Below are 18,345 nucleotides of genomic sequence, written 5' to 3'. Positions count from 1 at the left end.
ATACACTTCGCTCAGCAACAACGCAAGCTAGAACCGTGTAGCCGTAACCGTGACCGAGCTTGACGACTTGGTTTGATGGGCCTCATTTATACCCCGTACAACCCATCCCTCAACTCTGCCCATGCCAACCGTAGCTTTCGTTTTGTTACTTTCAACCGCCGTTCTCTTCGTATCCTCTGGCTGATCATTTGATCAATTTGGATTTGGGCCGCAGATTAGATTTCCCCTCTTCAATCAACGTATGCTGCCGAGGGGTTCATGCTCCCGGGGTTTATTTGTTTTCACTAAGCGTCTACTGCCGTTGATCCAAATGTAAAAATAAAAAATAAAAATCAAAACTGAACCTCCGCCATAGAAAAATGGCTCCACGATACACCCTATCCCAGCTTGTTACAACATCTTTCCTGCGCTGGCCGTGGCGAGAAAAAGCGCATTATGCATGAAGCACACTCTTAGCAAGGTATGTCTGTAACTCACCGGTCCGATGGCCAGGTGAACAAGCAGCAGCATTTAAACACAATTGATCGCGTTTTGAGTAAATTCTAGTTTTACTGCATTTATTGTCTGTTTGTCTTTGAAAATGGAGTGGAAAACAATAAAAATGGAGATAAAACACACAAACGACACGACGGGGCTCTAACTGGAAACCAACCGACGATCTCTATTCCCGTTACCAGCTGATGAGTATTGTACGAAGAAAGGAAAGCAGGATTAGGCCCACCCGAGCATCTCGTAAACCGGAGCCCTCAGTCCAGTGATCGATAGGAACAGCCACAGCATCAGATAGAGCATGAACGCCTTGGCAACCTTATCCAGCACGTACAGCATCTTCAGCTGAATGCGGGCCTTCGGGAGGGTGGACAATGGCTCTTTCATACAGTACTGCCGGCCTCCGAGAATGATCCGGCGCAAATAGTCCTTCGTATCAATCGCGTCCACATCCATCGTAAATATCACGTTATCCTCAGGTGATAGATTTTTTGCGATCGCTTGATACTGGTGCGATTTGAAGTCCCATTGCCGGGTGGTGAAGAACTGCAGCAAACTCAATCCCTCCGTAACCATGTTCTGGATCCGACACATGCTGTTTTTGTGGGCGATTATGGTACCGGTCAGAATGATCATCCCTTAAGCTTCCGCTTTGAACTCGAATACTTACAATCGTTTCTGGCCAAAGCAAAACATTAGGAAATCGATAAGGTAGGCAGGCAACCAGTGGAACAGTACGACGCACATGGTGTGATAGGCTTTGTTCATCGTTATGTCTCCATCCGGATACCAAACGCCGGCCTCGAAAGGATATTCGTATGCGGTCGCTTTGCCAAGGTCCAGCACTTCCTTCCAGGTGGTCCGTTTCGTCTCACGACACGTTATGTTGTATACGGGGATTTCTGGTGGCCTGTGGCGGGAAGAAAGAAACTCGTTAACATTGCTCAATCGGCAGCATACGGCCCAGTTCCTCTACATACATTTCCGCCATCTGTCCCATCGTGTAAGCGATCGTTATGAGCCCGTTGATGGCCAGATCGACAGGAATGACTTCTGCGTTGTATTCACCGTTGCACAGCATCGATCGAATGATACCTTTGCCACCGGCCACCATGATACCGACTGGTCCGTTTAGACTATCAACCCATCCTTCGACGGGTTCAGCATTGGCAGGACAAACTGGACAACGGGGTAGCATAGAGTTTGAATTGAAAAGCGCCGAAAAGCTGATCGCTGGCCAGTTCGACAGACTTACCGATGCTGGGACGCACGATACAGACCCGCAGTTTACCATAGACATCGCGTACCATCATCTCGGCCAGACGCTTCGAGTAGGTGTACGTATTCGGATGCGGAGTTAGCAACGTTGGAGTGATCGTATCGAGCGCTTTCTCGTCCATCCACTCCACGGTACGCATCAGATCGTACGGATTGTGATGGAAGTCGTGTACTTTCTCCGTCAGCACTTCCTGCAACGGCAAAAGACCGACCGGTCCGGATCATAAGGAATCCACATGGGACAGGATGACGCCGATCATATGTTGCAAGTTGCAGTACCTTGTCGCAATAGCAGAAGGCAGTCGAGAGATGTAGTAGCGCCTGAAGACGCTTCATCTGCTGGCACAGGTCAAGGATCCGCTTCGTACCGACCGTGTTCATCTCAATGGCATCCTTCAGCTTGGCTTCGAGCTTAAGCGTAGCTGCACAGTGGAACACTATCTCCGTCTTCTCGATCAGCAGCTGCTCGTGTTCCGGGCTGATGCCCAGCCGTTCGCTCGTCACATCGCCTGGTATCGGTACGAGCTTCTTGTACACTTCTGGCTTCTCCTCCCTGATCCGCTTGAACACCTGTAATGAGGCGCCGCCATCCGTATTAGATATGATCATGTTTGATTCTGTTTTCGATGTTGCGCCTTAATTACGGAAACCATTCCATTTCGATTGATCTCGTCTTCGCTTTAAGTACGCATCACAATTGCTGTACGCGAGCAATTAGATCGTAATGCGCCTTGCGGAACGAACTGATCTCCTGCTGGCGGGCATAATGATCTTTTTGTCCAACCTCTATTGCCCTTCAGCGAGGATCGCTCGTGTGTGCGGCAGCGGCGCAATATTGACGTCAAGTGATGAAAATTAAGTCATCATAATCACTTTTCTCGTCTTTTTGTTCTCACTAGCAGGTTCGAAAAAGCAATGGCGAGTTCACATCCCCCCAAACATTGTTGCACACCTACCGGCAATTTCAACCAATCATCGATCCGCGTTTGTGGCGACTTCCCGCGCTTGGGGCGCATCAGCACGTAAATGCGTTCCAGGTCCGAACACGCGTAGAGCAGTTTCTCCAACAGAACCTGAAACGATGTGATATCTTGTTGGAATTTATTCTTCTTTTTATGAGCCCACACCACACGCGGCTCGCTGTTCCAGAGATTCGTTTGCTGAATTGGGATTTGGTGTTTTTTGTGGTTTTTCCGTTTTTTTACCTTGCCCATGAAACCGGATCCTCCGGTGACAAAAATCGTTTTGCCTGTGTACCATGCCTGCACAGGCGTTTTCTTCGCCAAATCTGTAACGAAATCCAGCTACGAGTGAGATCATTTGGAAACTGGAAACACACGACGGAACATTCGCGAATCTTGCAACTCAGCAAACACTCAATTGGCAAAAAAGTTTCTTCATGCATACATTTCCCTCGCATATTAAAGAAGGACTTTGAACTGCCTTCTTCCTGATATAACAACGACAGTACATTTTCATTGCTGTCGTGAAGGTAAGTTGTTCCGTAGAAATGCATCAGTGGCACGTGGCCTATGACTTATTCATCGACGGACAACGCGTGCATCGATCATGCGTAACCTCGGGAAACGTCGGTGAGGGCGGTGAAAACGGTTACAACTGCAAACCGTATCATCGGCCAGTTTGGTAATATTGAACGGTCATGGAAAGCACTTGCTGAAGGTCGCTGCTTACAAGACACCATGCTTCAACTACAAGCTGCGTGCCAAAAGAACTTGCCTTCACAATTCGTCAGTTCACAACACAAACCCGGAGGTTATGGGAAATGTAGTTTAAAGAATGCCGAGCTGAGCGCCGATTTTCCAACTGGCTTACATTTTGTAAGCAAATTTCCTTTAACCGACCGAAGGTTACCGCCGCCCTGCGTAAGCACCCACCAGCAGCGACCATGTGCTACGCACCGCATAATGGTCAGCACACCAGCTTTGCCCGTACGCTGAAGGTTACGGAAGACGCTACAGAAACGCGACGCCTTGCACGTGCCTTATTGACTTAAGAATTTTCCAGACTTTTCCGGCTCCATTCACGCATACAAACCGTCGCACAACGCAACGATGGTGTTCTTTCATTTGCAAACCTGACCTTTGCCACGCTGTTGCCAACTAAAGCCACTCACTCTGTCCCTGCCACTAATTTATAGCGCAACGGACCGGACGCATCGGATCGTTACCAACAAGCGGCTCCCACAGAGACTAACTGAGTTTCCTAAGGGGGTCATTTAACGAAAGCGTGATATTAGCCGCGACCACGGGCTGTTGTTGACGTTGAAAAGTTGTTTATCCGGCAAACCATTAATCTCCACCATGTACGCGTTGCGTTACGTATTGTAAGATCCATGCGATCCACACCATAAACGATCCTAGACCAATCATTCCGTTCACCTTACAGTAATCCTGGGAATTACCTTTCATTTTGTTTTCCCTTGTCTGCACAGGTGGACTCGCAAGATTTTCTCTCACTTCGACGCTGAGATGAAAATTCAAAAATTCAATTTCACTTCAAATCACTGTTGCGTGCGACGTACTGTTCGGTTTGTTGACGCTCAAGCAGCCTGCCCCAAAAAAAAAACGAAACAAGGGCCACGAGTTTGTCTGATTTTTTCCACTTCCTTCAAGCGGTCAGATGCACGAGCAACCTCCAAGACCGCGTCGTAACCGCGATGCTACGAATTCGAGCTACAACCGTCGACTACGCGGCTCGTGTCGGCGTGAGTTAAGTCTACGACTAAAGCGTGCTGGGGCTGGATGGCTGGCCTCCCACCCCACTCGCGTCTATATGGCGGAAGGTTCTTCTCTGCTCCGCTGCGACGGACTCCCAGTTTGGGTGGTAGGGGAGAATGAGCAACATCTGTGGGTCTCTACGGCTGCTGCTGTCTTGTTGCTGTATCTGAGCGCATCTATGGTCCAAAGGCATTTTGGGTACCACTCGTCGTAGATCGCAGATTGAGAGCCGAACTGAGTGAAAGTCAACCTGCAAAACGGAGGTTATGGTGTAGACCGCGACCACTCGTTATCGACTACAGCGTGCGTGGACTCTCCAGTACTAGTCCAAGCACCCACACTGGCTCCTTAGGCCCTAAGCCATGCTCCCTGTTTGTGTGATCAAATTAGCAGAAATCTGCGCGATGCAAGTGGTCAAGTATATGAACCTGCTGCGACAAGCATTGGTCTGTTGTGCTTCACCAGCTCCTTCCGTGTTTGTCGTGTAAAATGCAATAAAAATTCGTTTTACACGTGCCGTCGACGACATGTAGTACTGCTGTAGCGAGACTTACGCGGTCGCGAGCTAGCGAGTTTAGCGAAATCATAGATCCATGATCGTTCATTCGTCGGTGTATTGGTACAGTTCCCAGTGCTTAAAAATGATCGCATTTTTTTACGTAACTCCCAAACTTTTTTACCATTTCTCCACGAACACAACCATCTCCACCATCACTGTTGTGAGCGCCAGAAACACACCGAAAACTGACGCATTTTTCATGGAGTGCGAGCGTGATCTTAATGACCCACTCCGCGCCAGCGAGTGAGGCGGTTTCGGTAATTTGGCTACGGCGCTCAATAATAGACCCTCCAAACTCTACGCGGAGATGTTTGGGTCGGGCTTGATCATTGGCCCTGAAAATCATCATCCGAGAGCTTGGCACACATTTCATCTGAAGCGCCGATTCCGATACAACACTTTTTAACGCCACTGTGGATAGCTCTGGGGGAATTATGCAATCCCTCAGCACAGATGCGCTCCACCGGGCACTTAAGGACAGCGACGTGGAGCTCTACGACTATAGGCATGTGACAAGATGCTCCACAGGATTCCTGTAGACAGACACTCGGATGAATAAGGCATTTCGACGATCGCATTGACACGTTGTGGAGAGGCAGCATTGCAGCAGTTTCAGTCTTATCAGCAAAACGTCTGAACGCGTTTCTATAGGATGTGTCCCGGCCCTGCACGATACTAATCAACATCTCATTAGGTTACGGACCGTTTTTTTGGAAAATATATTTACATTTTTTTACGATTTCTTCATCGCCTGCGCTTTACTATCCAAATGCATCGGATGCGATGCCACTAAGGAGGTTCACCCCTTCGCATCAGGTGCATAAGTCAGTAGTGTATTCATAAAATTTTTTGTTGCGCTCCACTAACTATACGGATTTAAGTTTTTTTCATGAAATACTTTCAAAATTTTAGGATTTTTTCATCCACAGATCAGGTTTGCAGAACCGATGCATTCGCGTGCATTCATATTCGCGCCTGCTCCGTTCAGTTTCGGCATAAACGGGTTGTGCATTCAGAGTATTCTAGAAGCATTCTCCGTGGCATTAGGCAGACGAGGGTATTTGCAGAAACTTGTTTGGTAGTGGTATTTCCCAACAACTGGAAATGGCAACCAGTTGAGCAGCAGCTGAGTTTGCAGCAGAAAAATTGTTACTTAAAAACGCGCCAATTGGGTGTTGATTGCAGGTGGTTTGCTGGTTCGAAAATTACACAGTAATCTAACTTAATCTGATTCGTTTACCAGCATACTATGATTGTAGCGCAGGTAGCAACGATTTGCGATTTAATAATGGAAGCACCATAGAGTTATCGTGTTCATAGAGTCGCTTATCTTTCCATCTAACCCTAGGGAACACAAGACACCGCATCAGTTGGGAGGTACCACTGGAACTTCTAAACCGAATAATCTAAATCTTCGATCGTTGGCACGGTTCTGGTCGCTCCGTCCTACTTATACTAGCGTGTGGGAAACATAAACTCGCTTTCTCAAGTCCGGTCTATCGACCATATTTTTCGCCCGTTTACCTGGCGCCGAAGTGTTTTACATTTTCTTTATGCTCTACCGGAATAGCTGCGATTGCGTGACACGGGATTGGAAATATTTTTCTAGCGCTGGATGTCGTTTTAATACGTAACGTTACCCGGTTACAGATCTCACTACCAAGGGTTTGGGGGTTTTGAATTTTACTAGATTGTGAGATGTCTTCACAAGCAGGTTCTCAACCGAAAGTGAAAGCCTTTATAAAGTTAGTTGACACGATCGCCAGTAAAATGATGACTTAATTGTCTCTGTTGCCTAATTGAATAAAATTGATTAACTACTTGATCACGAATCTGTCTCCTTATAACTGATCACTCAATCTTCACAACCATCGACGATGTCAAAGCATCATCTTTCAAATTGTCAACCGCTTCTAATCAGTATCACAACGATTAGCAATAGACTATTAATCAAAACGAACACCACACCATAGTGCCAATGAGCCACGCTCACTGTCGGTGAGCATAATGAAGGAAGAAGCGTTGAAATACCGAACCAACCTATTCCGAGAGCCATTGTCAAGGACACGATCGCCGATTGTTGAACCCAAAAAACCCAGAGTTCCAAAAATAAACAAATTTCTAACAAATTCGCAAATTTCATATCGCCAAGCATCGACGAGTCACCAATTTATTTTCGCCGTGCAGGTTCATTACCATAATATATTATCATAAGAACAGGTTTAAAACTATACAGTCAGTCGCAAAATGCGGAGCTCAAAACAAATCCATAGGTAATATTCAAAGGAAAAGCCACTGCCTAAGTCCCTAGCTGGATCCGCGAGGTTTATGTAATCACATCGAAACTGGTCGACGGCACCGTGCATGAAAGTGAGGGGTTTTATTTAAATGACATCGATAAAGAAACCCAATAGATCTGCAACCCACCACACGACCATGGAACCGCAGCATCGCTGTGGCTTCAACTTGCAGTGGCCCAACAGTAGGAAACCAACGATATTCACAGCGTTGGTAGTGCCGCATGCCCATGCATCCGATGGAACATGAGCACTGAAGCATAGCATGGTTAAAGGGTTGACTTTGGCTTACGTCTTTTAGCTTGGTCACAGTGTTACAACCGCAGTACCGATCAATTGAAACGAAATTATCACTGAGGAAAAAATCTCGATTCCTGCCAACATTGTTAATGCTTTTAGCAGATGAGACGATGATAAATGCCGGAATTTAATTGGTACAATTTTTCTATGACGTAATGCAAAGTGCTAGTAATTATATTCGCGTGGAATGCTTATCATTTAGCTAACTGAACTTGCAGGTTCCTTTCTTTTGGAAAAAAAAATTAAACCTCACGAAATGACCCCGCGGCTGTCAATGATCTTAACCGTCAACATCGATCAAAGCCTTCGAATAGCGATCAGTACGGAATAACGGCAGCGAGCCTTACCAAAGGCGATAGAAGTCCACTTTTTACAACGTGACGAAGACGGAATCCATCCGTGGCAAGTGGCAGTGACAAGTACAAGGTCGACCGGTCCTACAGACACCCGCTCGTCCATAAAACAGTTCACTCGGTCAGCAACAACCATCTGATCCGACGACACCAATCTCACGGGCCAACGACACTACATCTAGCGGAGCCAGTCCCGCGATTTCACATCGCGGCCCCTCTCTCTGTCTCTCTTTCTCTGTCTTTCTTTCGCTCTCGATCTCCTACTTCCAAGAAACGATCACTATGCGGATAGTGGCTGCTGCTTCTACTCATATAAGGAAGGCATCGTGATTGATCACGGTGGACTCTGAGCACGTGCACACATCTAGCGAGGCGTGATTAAGGAATGTCTCTGCCAGCTCATGGAAAACCGACGGTTCATTAACCATGGAATCTGTTGTTTATTCTTGTGATCCTAACGTGTACTTAGCATATTAGCACATAATAATCCACCTGCATATAATAATTAGCTCAGAATATAATAATCAAAATAGCGTAGCATATAATAATCCTAAGTCTTGTTAACTTCTCTGCTTGAATTTACGTACAAAACATCGATCAAGTGGTACAGTGGCGACCATCGAGCGATGGTCGCCTGTTTTGCGAAAGAATCCACGAAGAGCGTTGGCAATCCTTTTCTTGTCACCGTCTCGAATAGTCCCAGCACTCAAACGCACCCAGATTGCATAAGGGTACGCAAGGGGTGGCGCGCACAAAACAAACAGCCACCATAATTGTTTGCCGGCCGCAAGTAGTGTTCGCCATTTTTTTTCCTTCGATCGCCATGCTGTATGTAGTACCTGGTTGAGCACAACGTGGCGGCGTCAGTGGCGATGCACACTGACTTATTTTTAAAGATCAAGGTGATCATGCGAAATGCACGCAAGATGCACCACACAGCCATTATGCAACTACGAGATAGAAAGAGAGAGAGAGAATGAGTATCGTAATCGTGTTTGTTCTGCAAGCTTTCACACCTTATAGGCAGATTAGTACATGATGAAAACAAGTAACAGCCATCGTGTTTGTTAGGGGAATGCTAATATGAGTTTCCGTACGGTAGCATGCACTTTCCTGGAGAGAATCGATGACGCGCTCAGCCGTATGATGTGTGCCGTCAATCTATTAAACGGCCATTCGTTACGCATTCAACCGAGGCAATGTACACTCCGCTAAGCCCTGACCATCGAGTAGGCCGCTCATCGCCGGCTTGGATCATCGCGGACGGTCATCCGCACTTTCGCTGACGACTACGGTTGGCAAAAATGAAAAGCAAGGGTGAACATTAGCTCTCGCGAACTCTCATTTCTCATTGCTTATGCGATGACTTCTTACAATTATTTTTGGGCTCACTGATTTGCAATTCATTTTGGGGCCCCAAATTGACGCTTCCCTCTTGAATTGTGTGCAAAAATATTTACTCTCCTTTTGACTGGTGCGAACTCAACTGTTCATAAACGCCATTAATACGTAACGGAGACTGAGAAATTTGGCCTTTTACTTTTAGTAAGGGAAAAGTGGCTAATTTTAAGAAAAAAAAAACTATTAAATTACTCATGATTACATTACAGCTTTACCGTTTACAGCTTATCGATCACGCATAGTGCAATGCGTAGAGAATTCAACAAGGAAGTGGATACCTGCACCGAGAGTGCCAAGGTGCAAATAAGTTGCGCATTTTTGCTGCGAACCCCCGACGACTGCCATTCGATCTACGATCACTGTACACGGACCAAAATTAGACATTACAAGTGAAAAGTGAATTGATTCGCATCCGTAAACCAAGGCGATGCACACTGGTTTTTGATCGTATCGCCGATCATCGATTCAAACGACGGTTCGATCGCCCAATTGTCGGGGTGTGTGTCTGCCAAAAACCTACAGCAATGACGAACCGGGTCCGAAGTAATGGGTGGGCGTAAAAAGGTAAACTAAGCGCGCGGGTGGCCGAGTCCTTCGTCGTCGTTTTCGTCGTCCGTGATAAAATTAGAAAGTGAGTCCTCATGTCGCCTCACGTCGGTGCCATTGACAATGAACTTCCCGTTCGGGGTTATTTAAATTCCCAATGCACACGGCCATCGAACGCTAGTTACTGTTGAGCCTTGAAGTGCAGGACAAGACGCGCCGCACGCGATTCAATCTAGAATTCCCGAAGGATTATTATACTTGCGACGTGTTACGGAGACAGTTTCGAGGAGCGAGGGAACACGGATAGGGTGCAGTGAAAATGGTGCGCAAGCAAGATGGGGGCGATATCCCGCAGGTGATCGTGACCGAGCAGCAAGAGCAACCCGGTACTGGTGGTGGTGGCTCACGTGAGGGTACGTACTCACGGGAACCGTCACGGGAACGAAGCTCCCGTTCCGTCTCCATCTCTCGCCTCCGAGCGGATGATCCGCTACGCAAGGAGATGATGCTGGTGCGCGAAAAGTCCCCGTTCGAGATTGGCGAGAACCGGAATGTACAGGTCGCCTCCTGTAAGGCCATCATCGATAAGGCACTGGTCATGGATGTGTCCGGAGGCGTCACCAACGTGGACGAGTACATTTCGCTCTTCTTCTCGTCGGGTTGCGTCATCGACGAGGCATCCTGTAAGGACATCTCGACCGCGATCGAGGTGACGATCGTAGAGGAGGAGGAAGAGCGGCCCGAGCTGGTAGTGCATCCCATGATCGAAGTGATAGCGGAGGAGCAGGGCGAGGGTGTCGACGAGGACAAAAAAAAACTTCGTCGGATGATCGAGAAGATAGCCGCGAAATCGAGCCGACGGCAGCCGATGCCGGTGATGGTGTCGAAGTGGTTGACGCCGCTGGTGAGAGTGAATTGACTGGGTCGGGCGAAGGACCCGATGAGCCACCGATCGATGAGGGAGCGACTGCCGGGGACGACAAGGCCGAGGAGGAGGGTACCGGTGAGGCGGTGCCAGACGCCGATGACGAGGCGGCCGACGCTAACGAGGAGCCCAAGGATGAAGATTCTGATTTAAAAGACGACGACGCCGAGGCGTCCGAGGAGATTTATAGTGAGTCGGAGGAATCATCGGAACTATCATACAGCGACATGTCGGTCGATGAAGTGGATCCCTCCGCCTGGCGCGTCTTCCACGAGGACGAGGACGAAATCGCTTACATCAAACGGGAACAGGAGGAGAAAGAACCGGAACCGACGGAGCGAGAGAAGGACATCGAGTTCCAGCGGCTGCGCAAAGCATCCCGACCACCGCTCTACCTGACCAAACTGACCGATCGCAGTGCTCCGGCCGGCTCTACCATCAAGCTGCAGTGTACGATCGAGGGACAGGAAATCTCGGTCCGATGGTTCAAGAACGATGTGCAGCTGGAACGCTCCAAGCGGTTACAGTTCACGGCTGCCGATGGGCTGCACACGCTCACGATCACTCACCTGAAGCATACGGACGCTGGCGAGTACAGGATAATGGCCAAAAACCGTGGCGGAGAGATACCGTCCATAGCACGGGTCCGTGTTTACGATGCCGTCAAGGCAGACTGTCAGCTACCATTCTTTGTTAAAGTTAGAGGTAAGTTCGATCAAGAAGGAACGTTTCGTATTTCGTGGTTACTTATTCTGATCTTTGGCTCTCTATCTTCGCAGATTACTACCATCACGCACTGAACGATCTGGTGATCGAGTGCCAGATCATGTTCCAACCGAACTGGTCCATACCGACCATAACCTGGCTGAAGAACGATGAGCCCATTCTGCTGGACAAGCGGATAGGTGCGACCTACGAGGGAGAGGAAATCTTCCAGCTAAACATCTACGATCCAACACCGGAGGACAGCGGTGCATACACGTGCATCGCCGAGAACGAGGCTGGTCGCAGCCAGATAACGCACATTGTCGACTTTACCGATAAGGTACCGTACATGCGGCTACCCGGTATCATGAACGCCGACCGGAAGCATCTTACGGAGGAGGAAGCAGAGGAGCGCCGGCAGGATGAGCTGCGCTTCAAGAAGGAAGCCCAGGATCGTCTGGCTGGCGTTGGTGGTGGCCGAGCGGCACGCCAAACCGAAGAAGCGCAACCGTACGAATCGGAGTCGTTCGTTATACGCGACTCAAAGAACAAACTGACCTGGGCCGGCCAGCTGCACAACATTACCACCCAGAAGGGCTCGCTGGTGAAGATGACCTGTTCGGCCAACGGACCGAATCCGATGTTCAAATGGCAACGCAATGGCCGAGCGATCGATTTCGGTGATCACGTGAAGCTCATGAACAGCGGTGCGATCGGGCAGATCGTCATCAACGGGGTGACGCGCAAGGATGCCGGAGAGTACACCTGTACGGCGAAGAACGGCCATAACGAGATCAAGACGACCTGCGTACTGAAGCTGATCACGTTGCCCTCGGACGAAAAGACGCCCGCCACCTTCACGCGCGCTGTTAAAGGTAGGTGCGAGGGGGGAACGAGACGCAACGGGCAGGGAACCGACGTGTAATCGAAATGAATTCCCTCTCCCCACAGAGTTCTACGATATTCGTGCGGACGATCTGGTGCTCGAGGTGAACGTGCACGGTGTACCGAAGCCCACGATCAAGTGGCTAAAGGATGGCGAGGATATCGTGCTCGGTGAAAAGCTGCTCATCAATCGGGAACCGAACGGGGTGTATCAGCTGTGCATCCACAAGCCGGTCCCGTCCGATTGCGGCCTGTACGAGTGTCTGGCCGTCAACTCGGCCGGCAATGCTAAGGTATCGCACGTGGTGAGCTTCACGGCGAAGGATAAGCTGATCCACGTACAGCACATCGAGCATGCGGATTACTTTAAAAGGCGGCTCGAGGAGAAGGAAGCGGCCAGTTTGCACTTGATCGCGGAACCGGCACCGACACCCACCCCGGACACACCGGCACCACCAGCGACCCAGGAACAGCAGGTACCGCAGGCACCACCAGTTTCGTCATCCGAAGAGCAGGGCAGTGGTGAGCAAGCGGTTGCCACCGACGAAGCAGAGGTGGTTGCTGGTGAGTCGAGTGAAGCCGTGGCCGAGGAGGAAGCCGCACCGGAAGTTGCTGAGCCTGCAGCGAAACCGAAGCCAGCGTTCAAGGCAATGCCGCGTAAGCGCTTCGAGGACGGACCGGTCGAACCGTTCATCATCCGGGACTCGAAGAACCGGCTGATGTGGGAGACCAAGCTCAAGAACCTTACCACACCGGCCGGCAAGACGATCAAACTGACGTGCAGTGTGACCGGTCCGCAACCGACCTACAAGTGGCTGAAGAATGGCAAACCGCTCGTCTGGAGCAAAACCATCATCAACGCGACCAAGGGCGAGTTCGGGTGTGTCCGCATCACGCCCACGACGGTGGCAGACTCTGGCGAGTACACGGCCCTGGCTAAGAACAGCTTCGGTGAGATCGAGTGCTCGTGCATGGTCAACATCTTTACCACCGAGCGTGACATCGAAACGGTGCCAACGTTTACCCGTGTCATCGGTAAGGCTTCATCCGGGCCTGTTGCTAATGCGGTTCACATTGTTATTGTTAATCATCACCACACGATTCCCGTACCTTTCTTTACGTAGATTACTACGATTCCTTGGTCGATGATCTGATCCTGGAGGTGCACGTCCGTGGTGTACCGGATCCGAAGCTCACCTGGGAACGGGACGGTGTCGTGTTTACGAATGAAACCGACCGAGTCATCATTTCCCGCCAAGGCGATGGTGTTTATCGTTTGAGGTAAGCTACTGCATGCCGGTTTCACGGACCTCACGGGGATTAATGGTCGTTTACTGTTGTCATCTTTACAGTATCCATAATCCGGAGAAGCTGGATGGTGGCCGATGGGTGGTGACGGCCAAGAATAGTGCCGGAGAGGAGAAGCTCAAGCATGCGGTCACGTTCAAGGGGCGCGAGTTCTACCAGAGCCAACTGACGCACGGTATTTATCATGCAGACAAACAGGTCACTCGATCAGAGGAAGACGGATTCGTGTACGGTACCCGATCGCGATCGGTATCGCGAGCTCCCTCGGTCGCTCTCCAAACCGGCCCGTCGGATGCGAGAGACATTACGGCCGTCGTTGAGGCACTGCAATCGATCGAGGCAACTACGGAGGACGGAGGAGATCAACCACCGGTGGCAACGACCGAAGAGGGCGGTGAAGCGGCACCAGCCACCGAAGGTACCGAGGGTGAGGCGCCTGCGACGGAACCGGCGGCCAAGAAGAAGAAGGAACCGAAGCAATGGCGTAAGAATCTGCAGGGCCTGCTAAAGGGTCGCATTCCCGGTCCGATTGCGGAGGAGCCCATCACCAAACCGAAGGTGCTCGAGGTGAAGCAGAAGCTGTACTTTGAGGCCAACCTTAAGAACCAGACGGTGTCCGAGGGTTCGCATATCAAGCTGGTGTGCTCGGTCGTCGGACCGCAGCCGTCGATCAAGTGGTTCAAGAACAACATCCCGTTGGTGTGGAGCAAAAACGTGAAGAACGATACGAAGCTGGGTGTCGGGGCAGTGCACATTATCTCGGCCGAGTTGAACGATTCCGGCACGTACAAATGCGTCGCTAGCAACACCTCCGGAGAGGTCGAAACGTCCTGCAAGGTGACCGTGTTCCCGATCCCGGAGAAGCAGTACGTTGCCCCAAGCTTCGTACGCAATGTCAAGGGTAGGTAGCGGTCGATCCGCAGTAGAATCGGATACTTATTTCCCTCCCCCTCCCCCATCCCCCTTGTTTATCTACAGAGCATTACGACATCCAGACGAACGATCTGATTCTGGAGGTGATCGTGCGCGGCAATCCAATGCCATCGATCAAGTGGCTGCGGGATGGTATCGATCTGCAGGATCCGACCGGAGAGAAGTTCTTCCCGATGCGAGAACCGGGCGGTGTGTTCAAGCTTACCATTCACGATCCACAGGCGAAGGACGAGGGACAGTACGCCTGCGAGGCGTCCAATGTTGTTGGCAAGGATGTGATGCGCCACGCGGTACGGCGCATCCGGGAGCGTAAGGCTGCCGAGAGCCACGTGTTCGGTATCCGTTATCACGATCCGAACGTGATGAAGCACGGTGTGTATGAGGAACCACCGAAGGAAGAGCCAGCACCGAGGCCACATCGGGAGTTTGTGTTTCTCGAGGATGGAACGTACTACATCCGTGGCCAGACGCCCGAGTACCTATGGGAATGGGAGACGGATACGAGTGCCCCCAGTGAGTACGAAGACTACGTTTCGGATCCGGAGAAGGAACCGGAACCGGAACCGGAACCAGAACCGGAGCCAGAACCGGTACCCGTCGTTGAAGATACCGGTCCACAGCGCTCGCCCACTCCCGACTTCCTAAAGAAGCTGGAACCACCGAAACCGGAGCCGCCTAAGGTAGAGGAAGAGGAGGAGGACGAGGACGATGAGGATGAAGAGGACGAAGAGGAAGCTCCACCACCACCGGTGAAGCGTGGACCGAAGATCAAGAAGCTGCGTAAGAAGCGCGTCAAGCAGCCCGTGGTTGAGGAGAGCGTTCCGGAGCCCACTCCAGCTCCAGCTCCGGCTCCGGCTCCAGTGGAAGTGAAAGCACCGGAAGTGAAAGCACCGGAAGCAACCGGTGCCGGTGAAGAAGGTGCGCCAGGCGATGGACCGGTGACCGAGGAAGAAAAGGAGAAACAACGTAAGGAACGCTATCTCCGGCTGTTCCCAGAGCTGATTCCTGAGGAAGGTAAGCGGGTGGACACGCGGACGGTGCTCCGATTCGGTAGCACCCTGCACGATATCAGCATCGTCGAGGGGAAACCAGTCCGTCTGTTCTGTACCGTGCTCGGTTCGAAGGCCGACTTCAAGTGGTACAAGAATGGTGAACCGATGGAGTTCAGCAAGCAGATCAAGAACCTCTCGGAGTCCAAGGAGGGTACGGGTACCATCCAGTTTAACCGTGTAGCCCGGGAAGATTCGGGCGAGTATCAGGTGGTGGTGAAGGATAAGTCTGGCGCAACGATCAGCGGTACCTGCCGGTTGACGGTACTGCCCGTTCCGGTGCGCATACCGGTGGCGGAAGGGGAACCACCGCGCTTCGTTCGCTGTATGCTGCAACATTACGATCTGCGTGTGGACGATCTGGTGCTGGAAACGCAGATCAAGGGTACGGGCCAGATCCGGGTCGAGTGGTACCTGGACGGTATTATCATCCCGAACAACGAGAAGTTTATCCAGATCCGCGAACCGCACGGTATCCATAAGCTGTGCATTCACAATCCGCAGATCCGCGACAATGGCCGCTACACGATCCGTGCCATTAACGACTTTGGTACGGAGGAGCTGAAGTATACGCTTCGGTTCGAGGGTAAGGCCGCTGCCATGCCGATGTATCACATGCACCACGCGGACAAGCGCACGAAGCCACTGTACGATGAGGAAAAACCGGCCGAACCACGTCAGCACCGGGAGGTGGTATTCCTGGAGGATGGCTCCTACTATCTTAAGGGTCAAACTCCCGAACGGTTCTGGGAGTGGGAGACGGATACGGATGCGGAAAGCGAGTACGAGGAGTACGTGCCCGGTGACACCGAGGAAGAGGAGGAAGTCGAAGCCGAAGAGGAGGAAGCGGAAACGGAGCAGCCGGAAGGAGAGGCACCAGCCGAGGTAAAGGAACCGGCCGCAGGCGAAGGTGCTGAGGGGGAGGCCGCAGAGGAGGAAGAAGAGGAAGAGGTTGAACCGCCACCGAAGCCGGTCAAGCGGGGTCCCAAAATTAAGAAGCTGCGTCGTAAGCTACCCAAAAAGGACTCCACGGAAAAGGCGGTGGTTGGTGCGGAACCGAAGGTCGCTGCAACGGCACCGGCTCCGGCTCCAGTACCAGCCGTTGCTGCGCCAGCTGCTGAAGGTGAAAAGCCCAAGATGAGACTCAGTCAGATGATCTCGAGCGGCCAAAGCCTAGCTCCACCGGAGGTACCGCGTGTGAAACGGTGGAAGAAACCAGTCGAGGTGGAGTTCATCTCGCACCTGCGCAGCGGCACGATCCGGAAGGGTAAGAGTCTAACGCTGAACTGTTGCTGTTCGGATGCGAAGAAGATTGAAGTGACCTGGCTGAAGGACGATGTGCCGCTCGAGATGGGCAAACGGTGTCGCTGTGACGTGACACGCTTCGGCCATTGCACTCTCGATCTGGTCGAGCTGACGCTAGAGGATTCCGGTGTGTACAAGTGCGTCGCGAAAACGGCCAACGGCACGGCCACCGATTCCTGCCGCATCACGGTGTTCGAGCTGGAAAAGAAGGCCGAAGTCGAGCTGGTACCACCAACGTTCCTCACTCCACTGAGAGGTAAGTGCGATGCTGGCGGAGCGATGCTGGCCGTAGGGCAACCGATCTAACCGATTTGTCCACTCGACAGAACTCTACCATCCGACGACGAACGATCTGCATCTGGAGATACGGGTGCGCGGTAATCCGGTACCAACGTTCCGCTGGCTGTGCGATGGCATCCCGATTCTGCAGAGCAACGAAAAGTACGAGATCTTTAATCAGCACTACTACGAGCAGGGCACCAAAATCACCACCGTCCAGCTGATCATCAACGATCCGCAGATGCGGGACTCGGGCAAGTACACGCTGATCGCCAAGAACGAGGTTAAGACGATCGAGATGACGCGCCAGGTATCGATACCGCTGCGAGGCGACCTACTGCAGCAGCAGGGACGCAAGAAGCGCATGGACGATGTGGTAGTGGAGAACGAGGCCCCGCGTATCCTGCCGAAACCTCCTACTCCGGAACCGGAACCGGTCATCGAGGAACCTGCACCACCACCGGAGGAGGAAGCGGAAGAAGAAGTGCAAGAGGAAGAAGAGAAAGAGGAGGAAGAGGAAGATTAGGGGAAGATCGTTGCATTAGCACTTACAAACTTAGCACTGTAAGATTCGTTGTTCTGTTCTCCCTTCCCCCGATTCCCTAAGTACCACCTTCCCCACTCTCCATCCTTGTTTAACTGTCTCTTAGTGACGAGTGATGCGCGCGTTCACGTTTGTTGCTTAATAGATTCAATAAAGTATTTCTTATTTATTAAATGGTACCGGTACTTCCAGGCAATTTGAGGGCAACCCTTCCGCTCCACTTCGCTGCAGCAGCGCAAGTTGGCTATGGACGCAGTTGCCTACTTTGATGCTTCCGATCCTGTAACATTAAAATCATATGCCTCGTTTCAAAACAGCTTCACTTAAGAACCCTTCACATTGGCCGTCCCCTTTTAGGTTTTTTTGTTTTTGCCAGCGGCCACCGCAAGATGTGGGACAAAAAACACCATGATTGTACCACCGCCTTTCCATCAATGCTCACCGAACACAT

General features: G+C 51.1%; 3 protein-coding genes across 4 annotated transcripts in view; 2 read left to right on the top strand and 1 right to left on the bottom strand.

Annotated features, from left to right (window-relative positions):
- The window catches only part of LOC125952808 (protein CDV3 homolog), a 1,277-nt gene extending 972 nt beyond the window's left edge, over window positions 1–305 (top strand). Inside the window, exon 3 of the mRNA XM_049682529.1 lies at window positions 1–305. This exon is cut by the window's left edge and continues 185 nt beyond it. Within this exon, the coding sequence (XP_049538486.1) occupies window positions 1–31 (31 nt within the window). The 3' untranslated portion in view covers window positions 32–305.
- A 232-nt stretch (window positions 306–537) lies between these two features.
- LOC125952807 (putative fatty acyl-CoA reductase CG5065) lies at window positions 538–8,109 on the bottom strand. Of its 2 annotated transcripts, none has more exons than XM_049682528.1 (8): window positions 8,009–8,109; window positions 2,973–3,055; window positions 2,724–2,840; window positions 2,047–2,337; window positions 1,745–1,958; window positions 1,470–1,668; window positions 1,160–1,399; window positions 538–1,084 (listed from the first exon to the last, which is right to left on the bottom strand). In XM_049682528.1, exons 2-8 carry the CDS (start codon window positions 2,979–2,981, stop codon window positions 712–714), a joined length of 1,443 nt encoding a protein of 480 aa, XP_049538485.1. In that variant the 5' UTR covers window positions 2,982–3,055; window positions 8,009–8,109; the 3' UTR covers window positions 538–711. The 2 variants fall into 2 exon arrangements, with proteins under 2 accessions (XP_049538485.1, XP_049538484.1); XM_049682527.1 differs by lacking the exon at window positions 8,009–8,109 and adding an exon at window positions 4,190–4,226.
- Window positions 8,110–10,133: 2,024 nt separating this feature from the next.
- On the top strand, window positions 10,134–18,079 carry LOC125951078 (muscle M-line assembly protein unc-89). Its single transcript, XM_049679609.1, has 8 exons — window positions 10,134–10,815; window positions 10,851–11,591; window positions 11,666–12,466; window positions 12,543–13,511; window positions 13,601–13,757; window positions 13,829–14,685; window positions 14,763–17,327; window positions 17,398–18,079. Exons 1-8 carry the CDS (start codon window positions 10,281–10,283, stop codon window positions 17,874–17,876), a joined length of 7,104 nt encoding a protein of 2,367 aa, XP_049535566.1. The 5' UTR covers window positions 10,134–10,280; the 3' UTR covers window positions 17,877–18,079.
- Window positions 18,080–18,345: the final 266 nt, after the last annotated feature.

This window comes from Anopheles darlingi, chromosome 2 (assembly GCF_943734745.1).
Source record: "Anopheles darlingi chromosome 2, idAnoDarlMG_H_01, whole genome shotgun sequence".
In the NCBI taxonomy this organism is placed as follows: domain Eukaryota; kingdom Metazoa; phylum Arthropoda; class Insecta; order Diptera; family Culicidae; genus Anopheles; species Anopheles darlingi.
The sequence above is the reverse complement of the archived record's forward strand: the minus strand, read 5'-3'. Positions and strand labels throughout refer to the sequence as shown.

Coding starts and splice junctions, on each gene's coding strand:
- LOC125952807 (XM_049682527.1), bottom strand. Junction 2,338..2,723: donor ATGATTGGTTGAAATTGCCG/GTAGGTGTGCAA, acceptor GCCTCATTACAG/GTGTTCAAGCGGATCAGGGA. Junction 1,669..1,744: donor TATCGTGCGTCCCAGCATCG/GTAAGTCTGTCG, acceptor CCCGTTGTCCAG/TTTGTCCTGCCAATGCTGAA.
- LOC125951078 (XM_049679609.1), top strand. CDS start 10,281: ATGGTGCGCAAGCAAGATGGGGGCGATATCCCGCAGGTGATCGTGACC. Junction 10,816..10,850: donor GAAGATAGCCGCGAAATCGA/GCCGACGGCAGC, acceptor ATGGTGTCGAAG/TGGTTGACGCCGCTGGTGAG. Junction 13,758..13,828: donor GATGGTGTTTATCGTTTGAG/GTAAGCTACTGC, acceptor TCATCTTTACAG/TATCCATAATCCGGAGAAGC.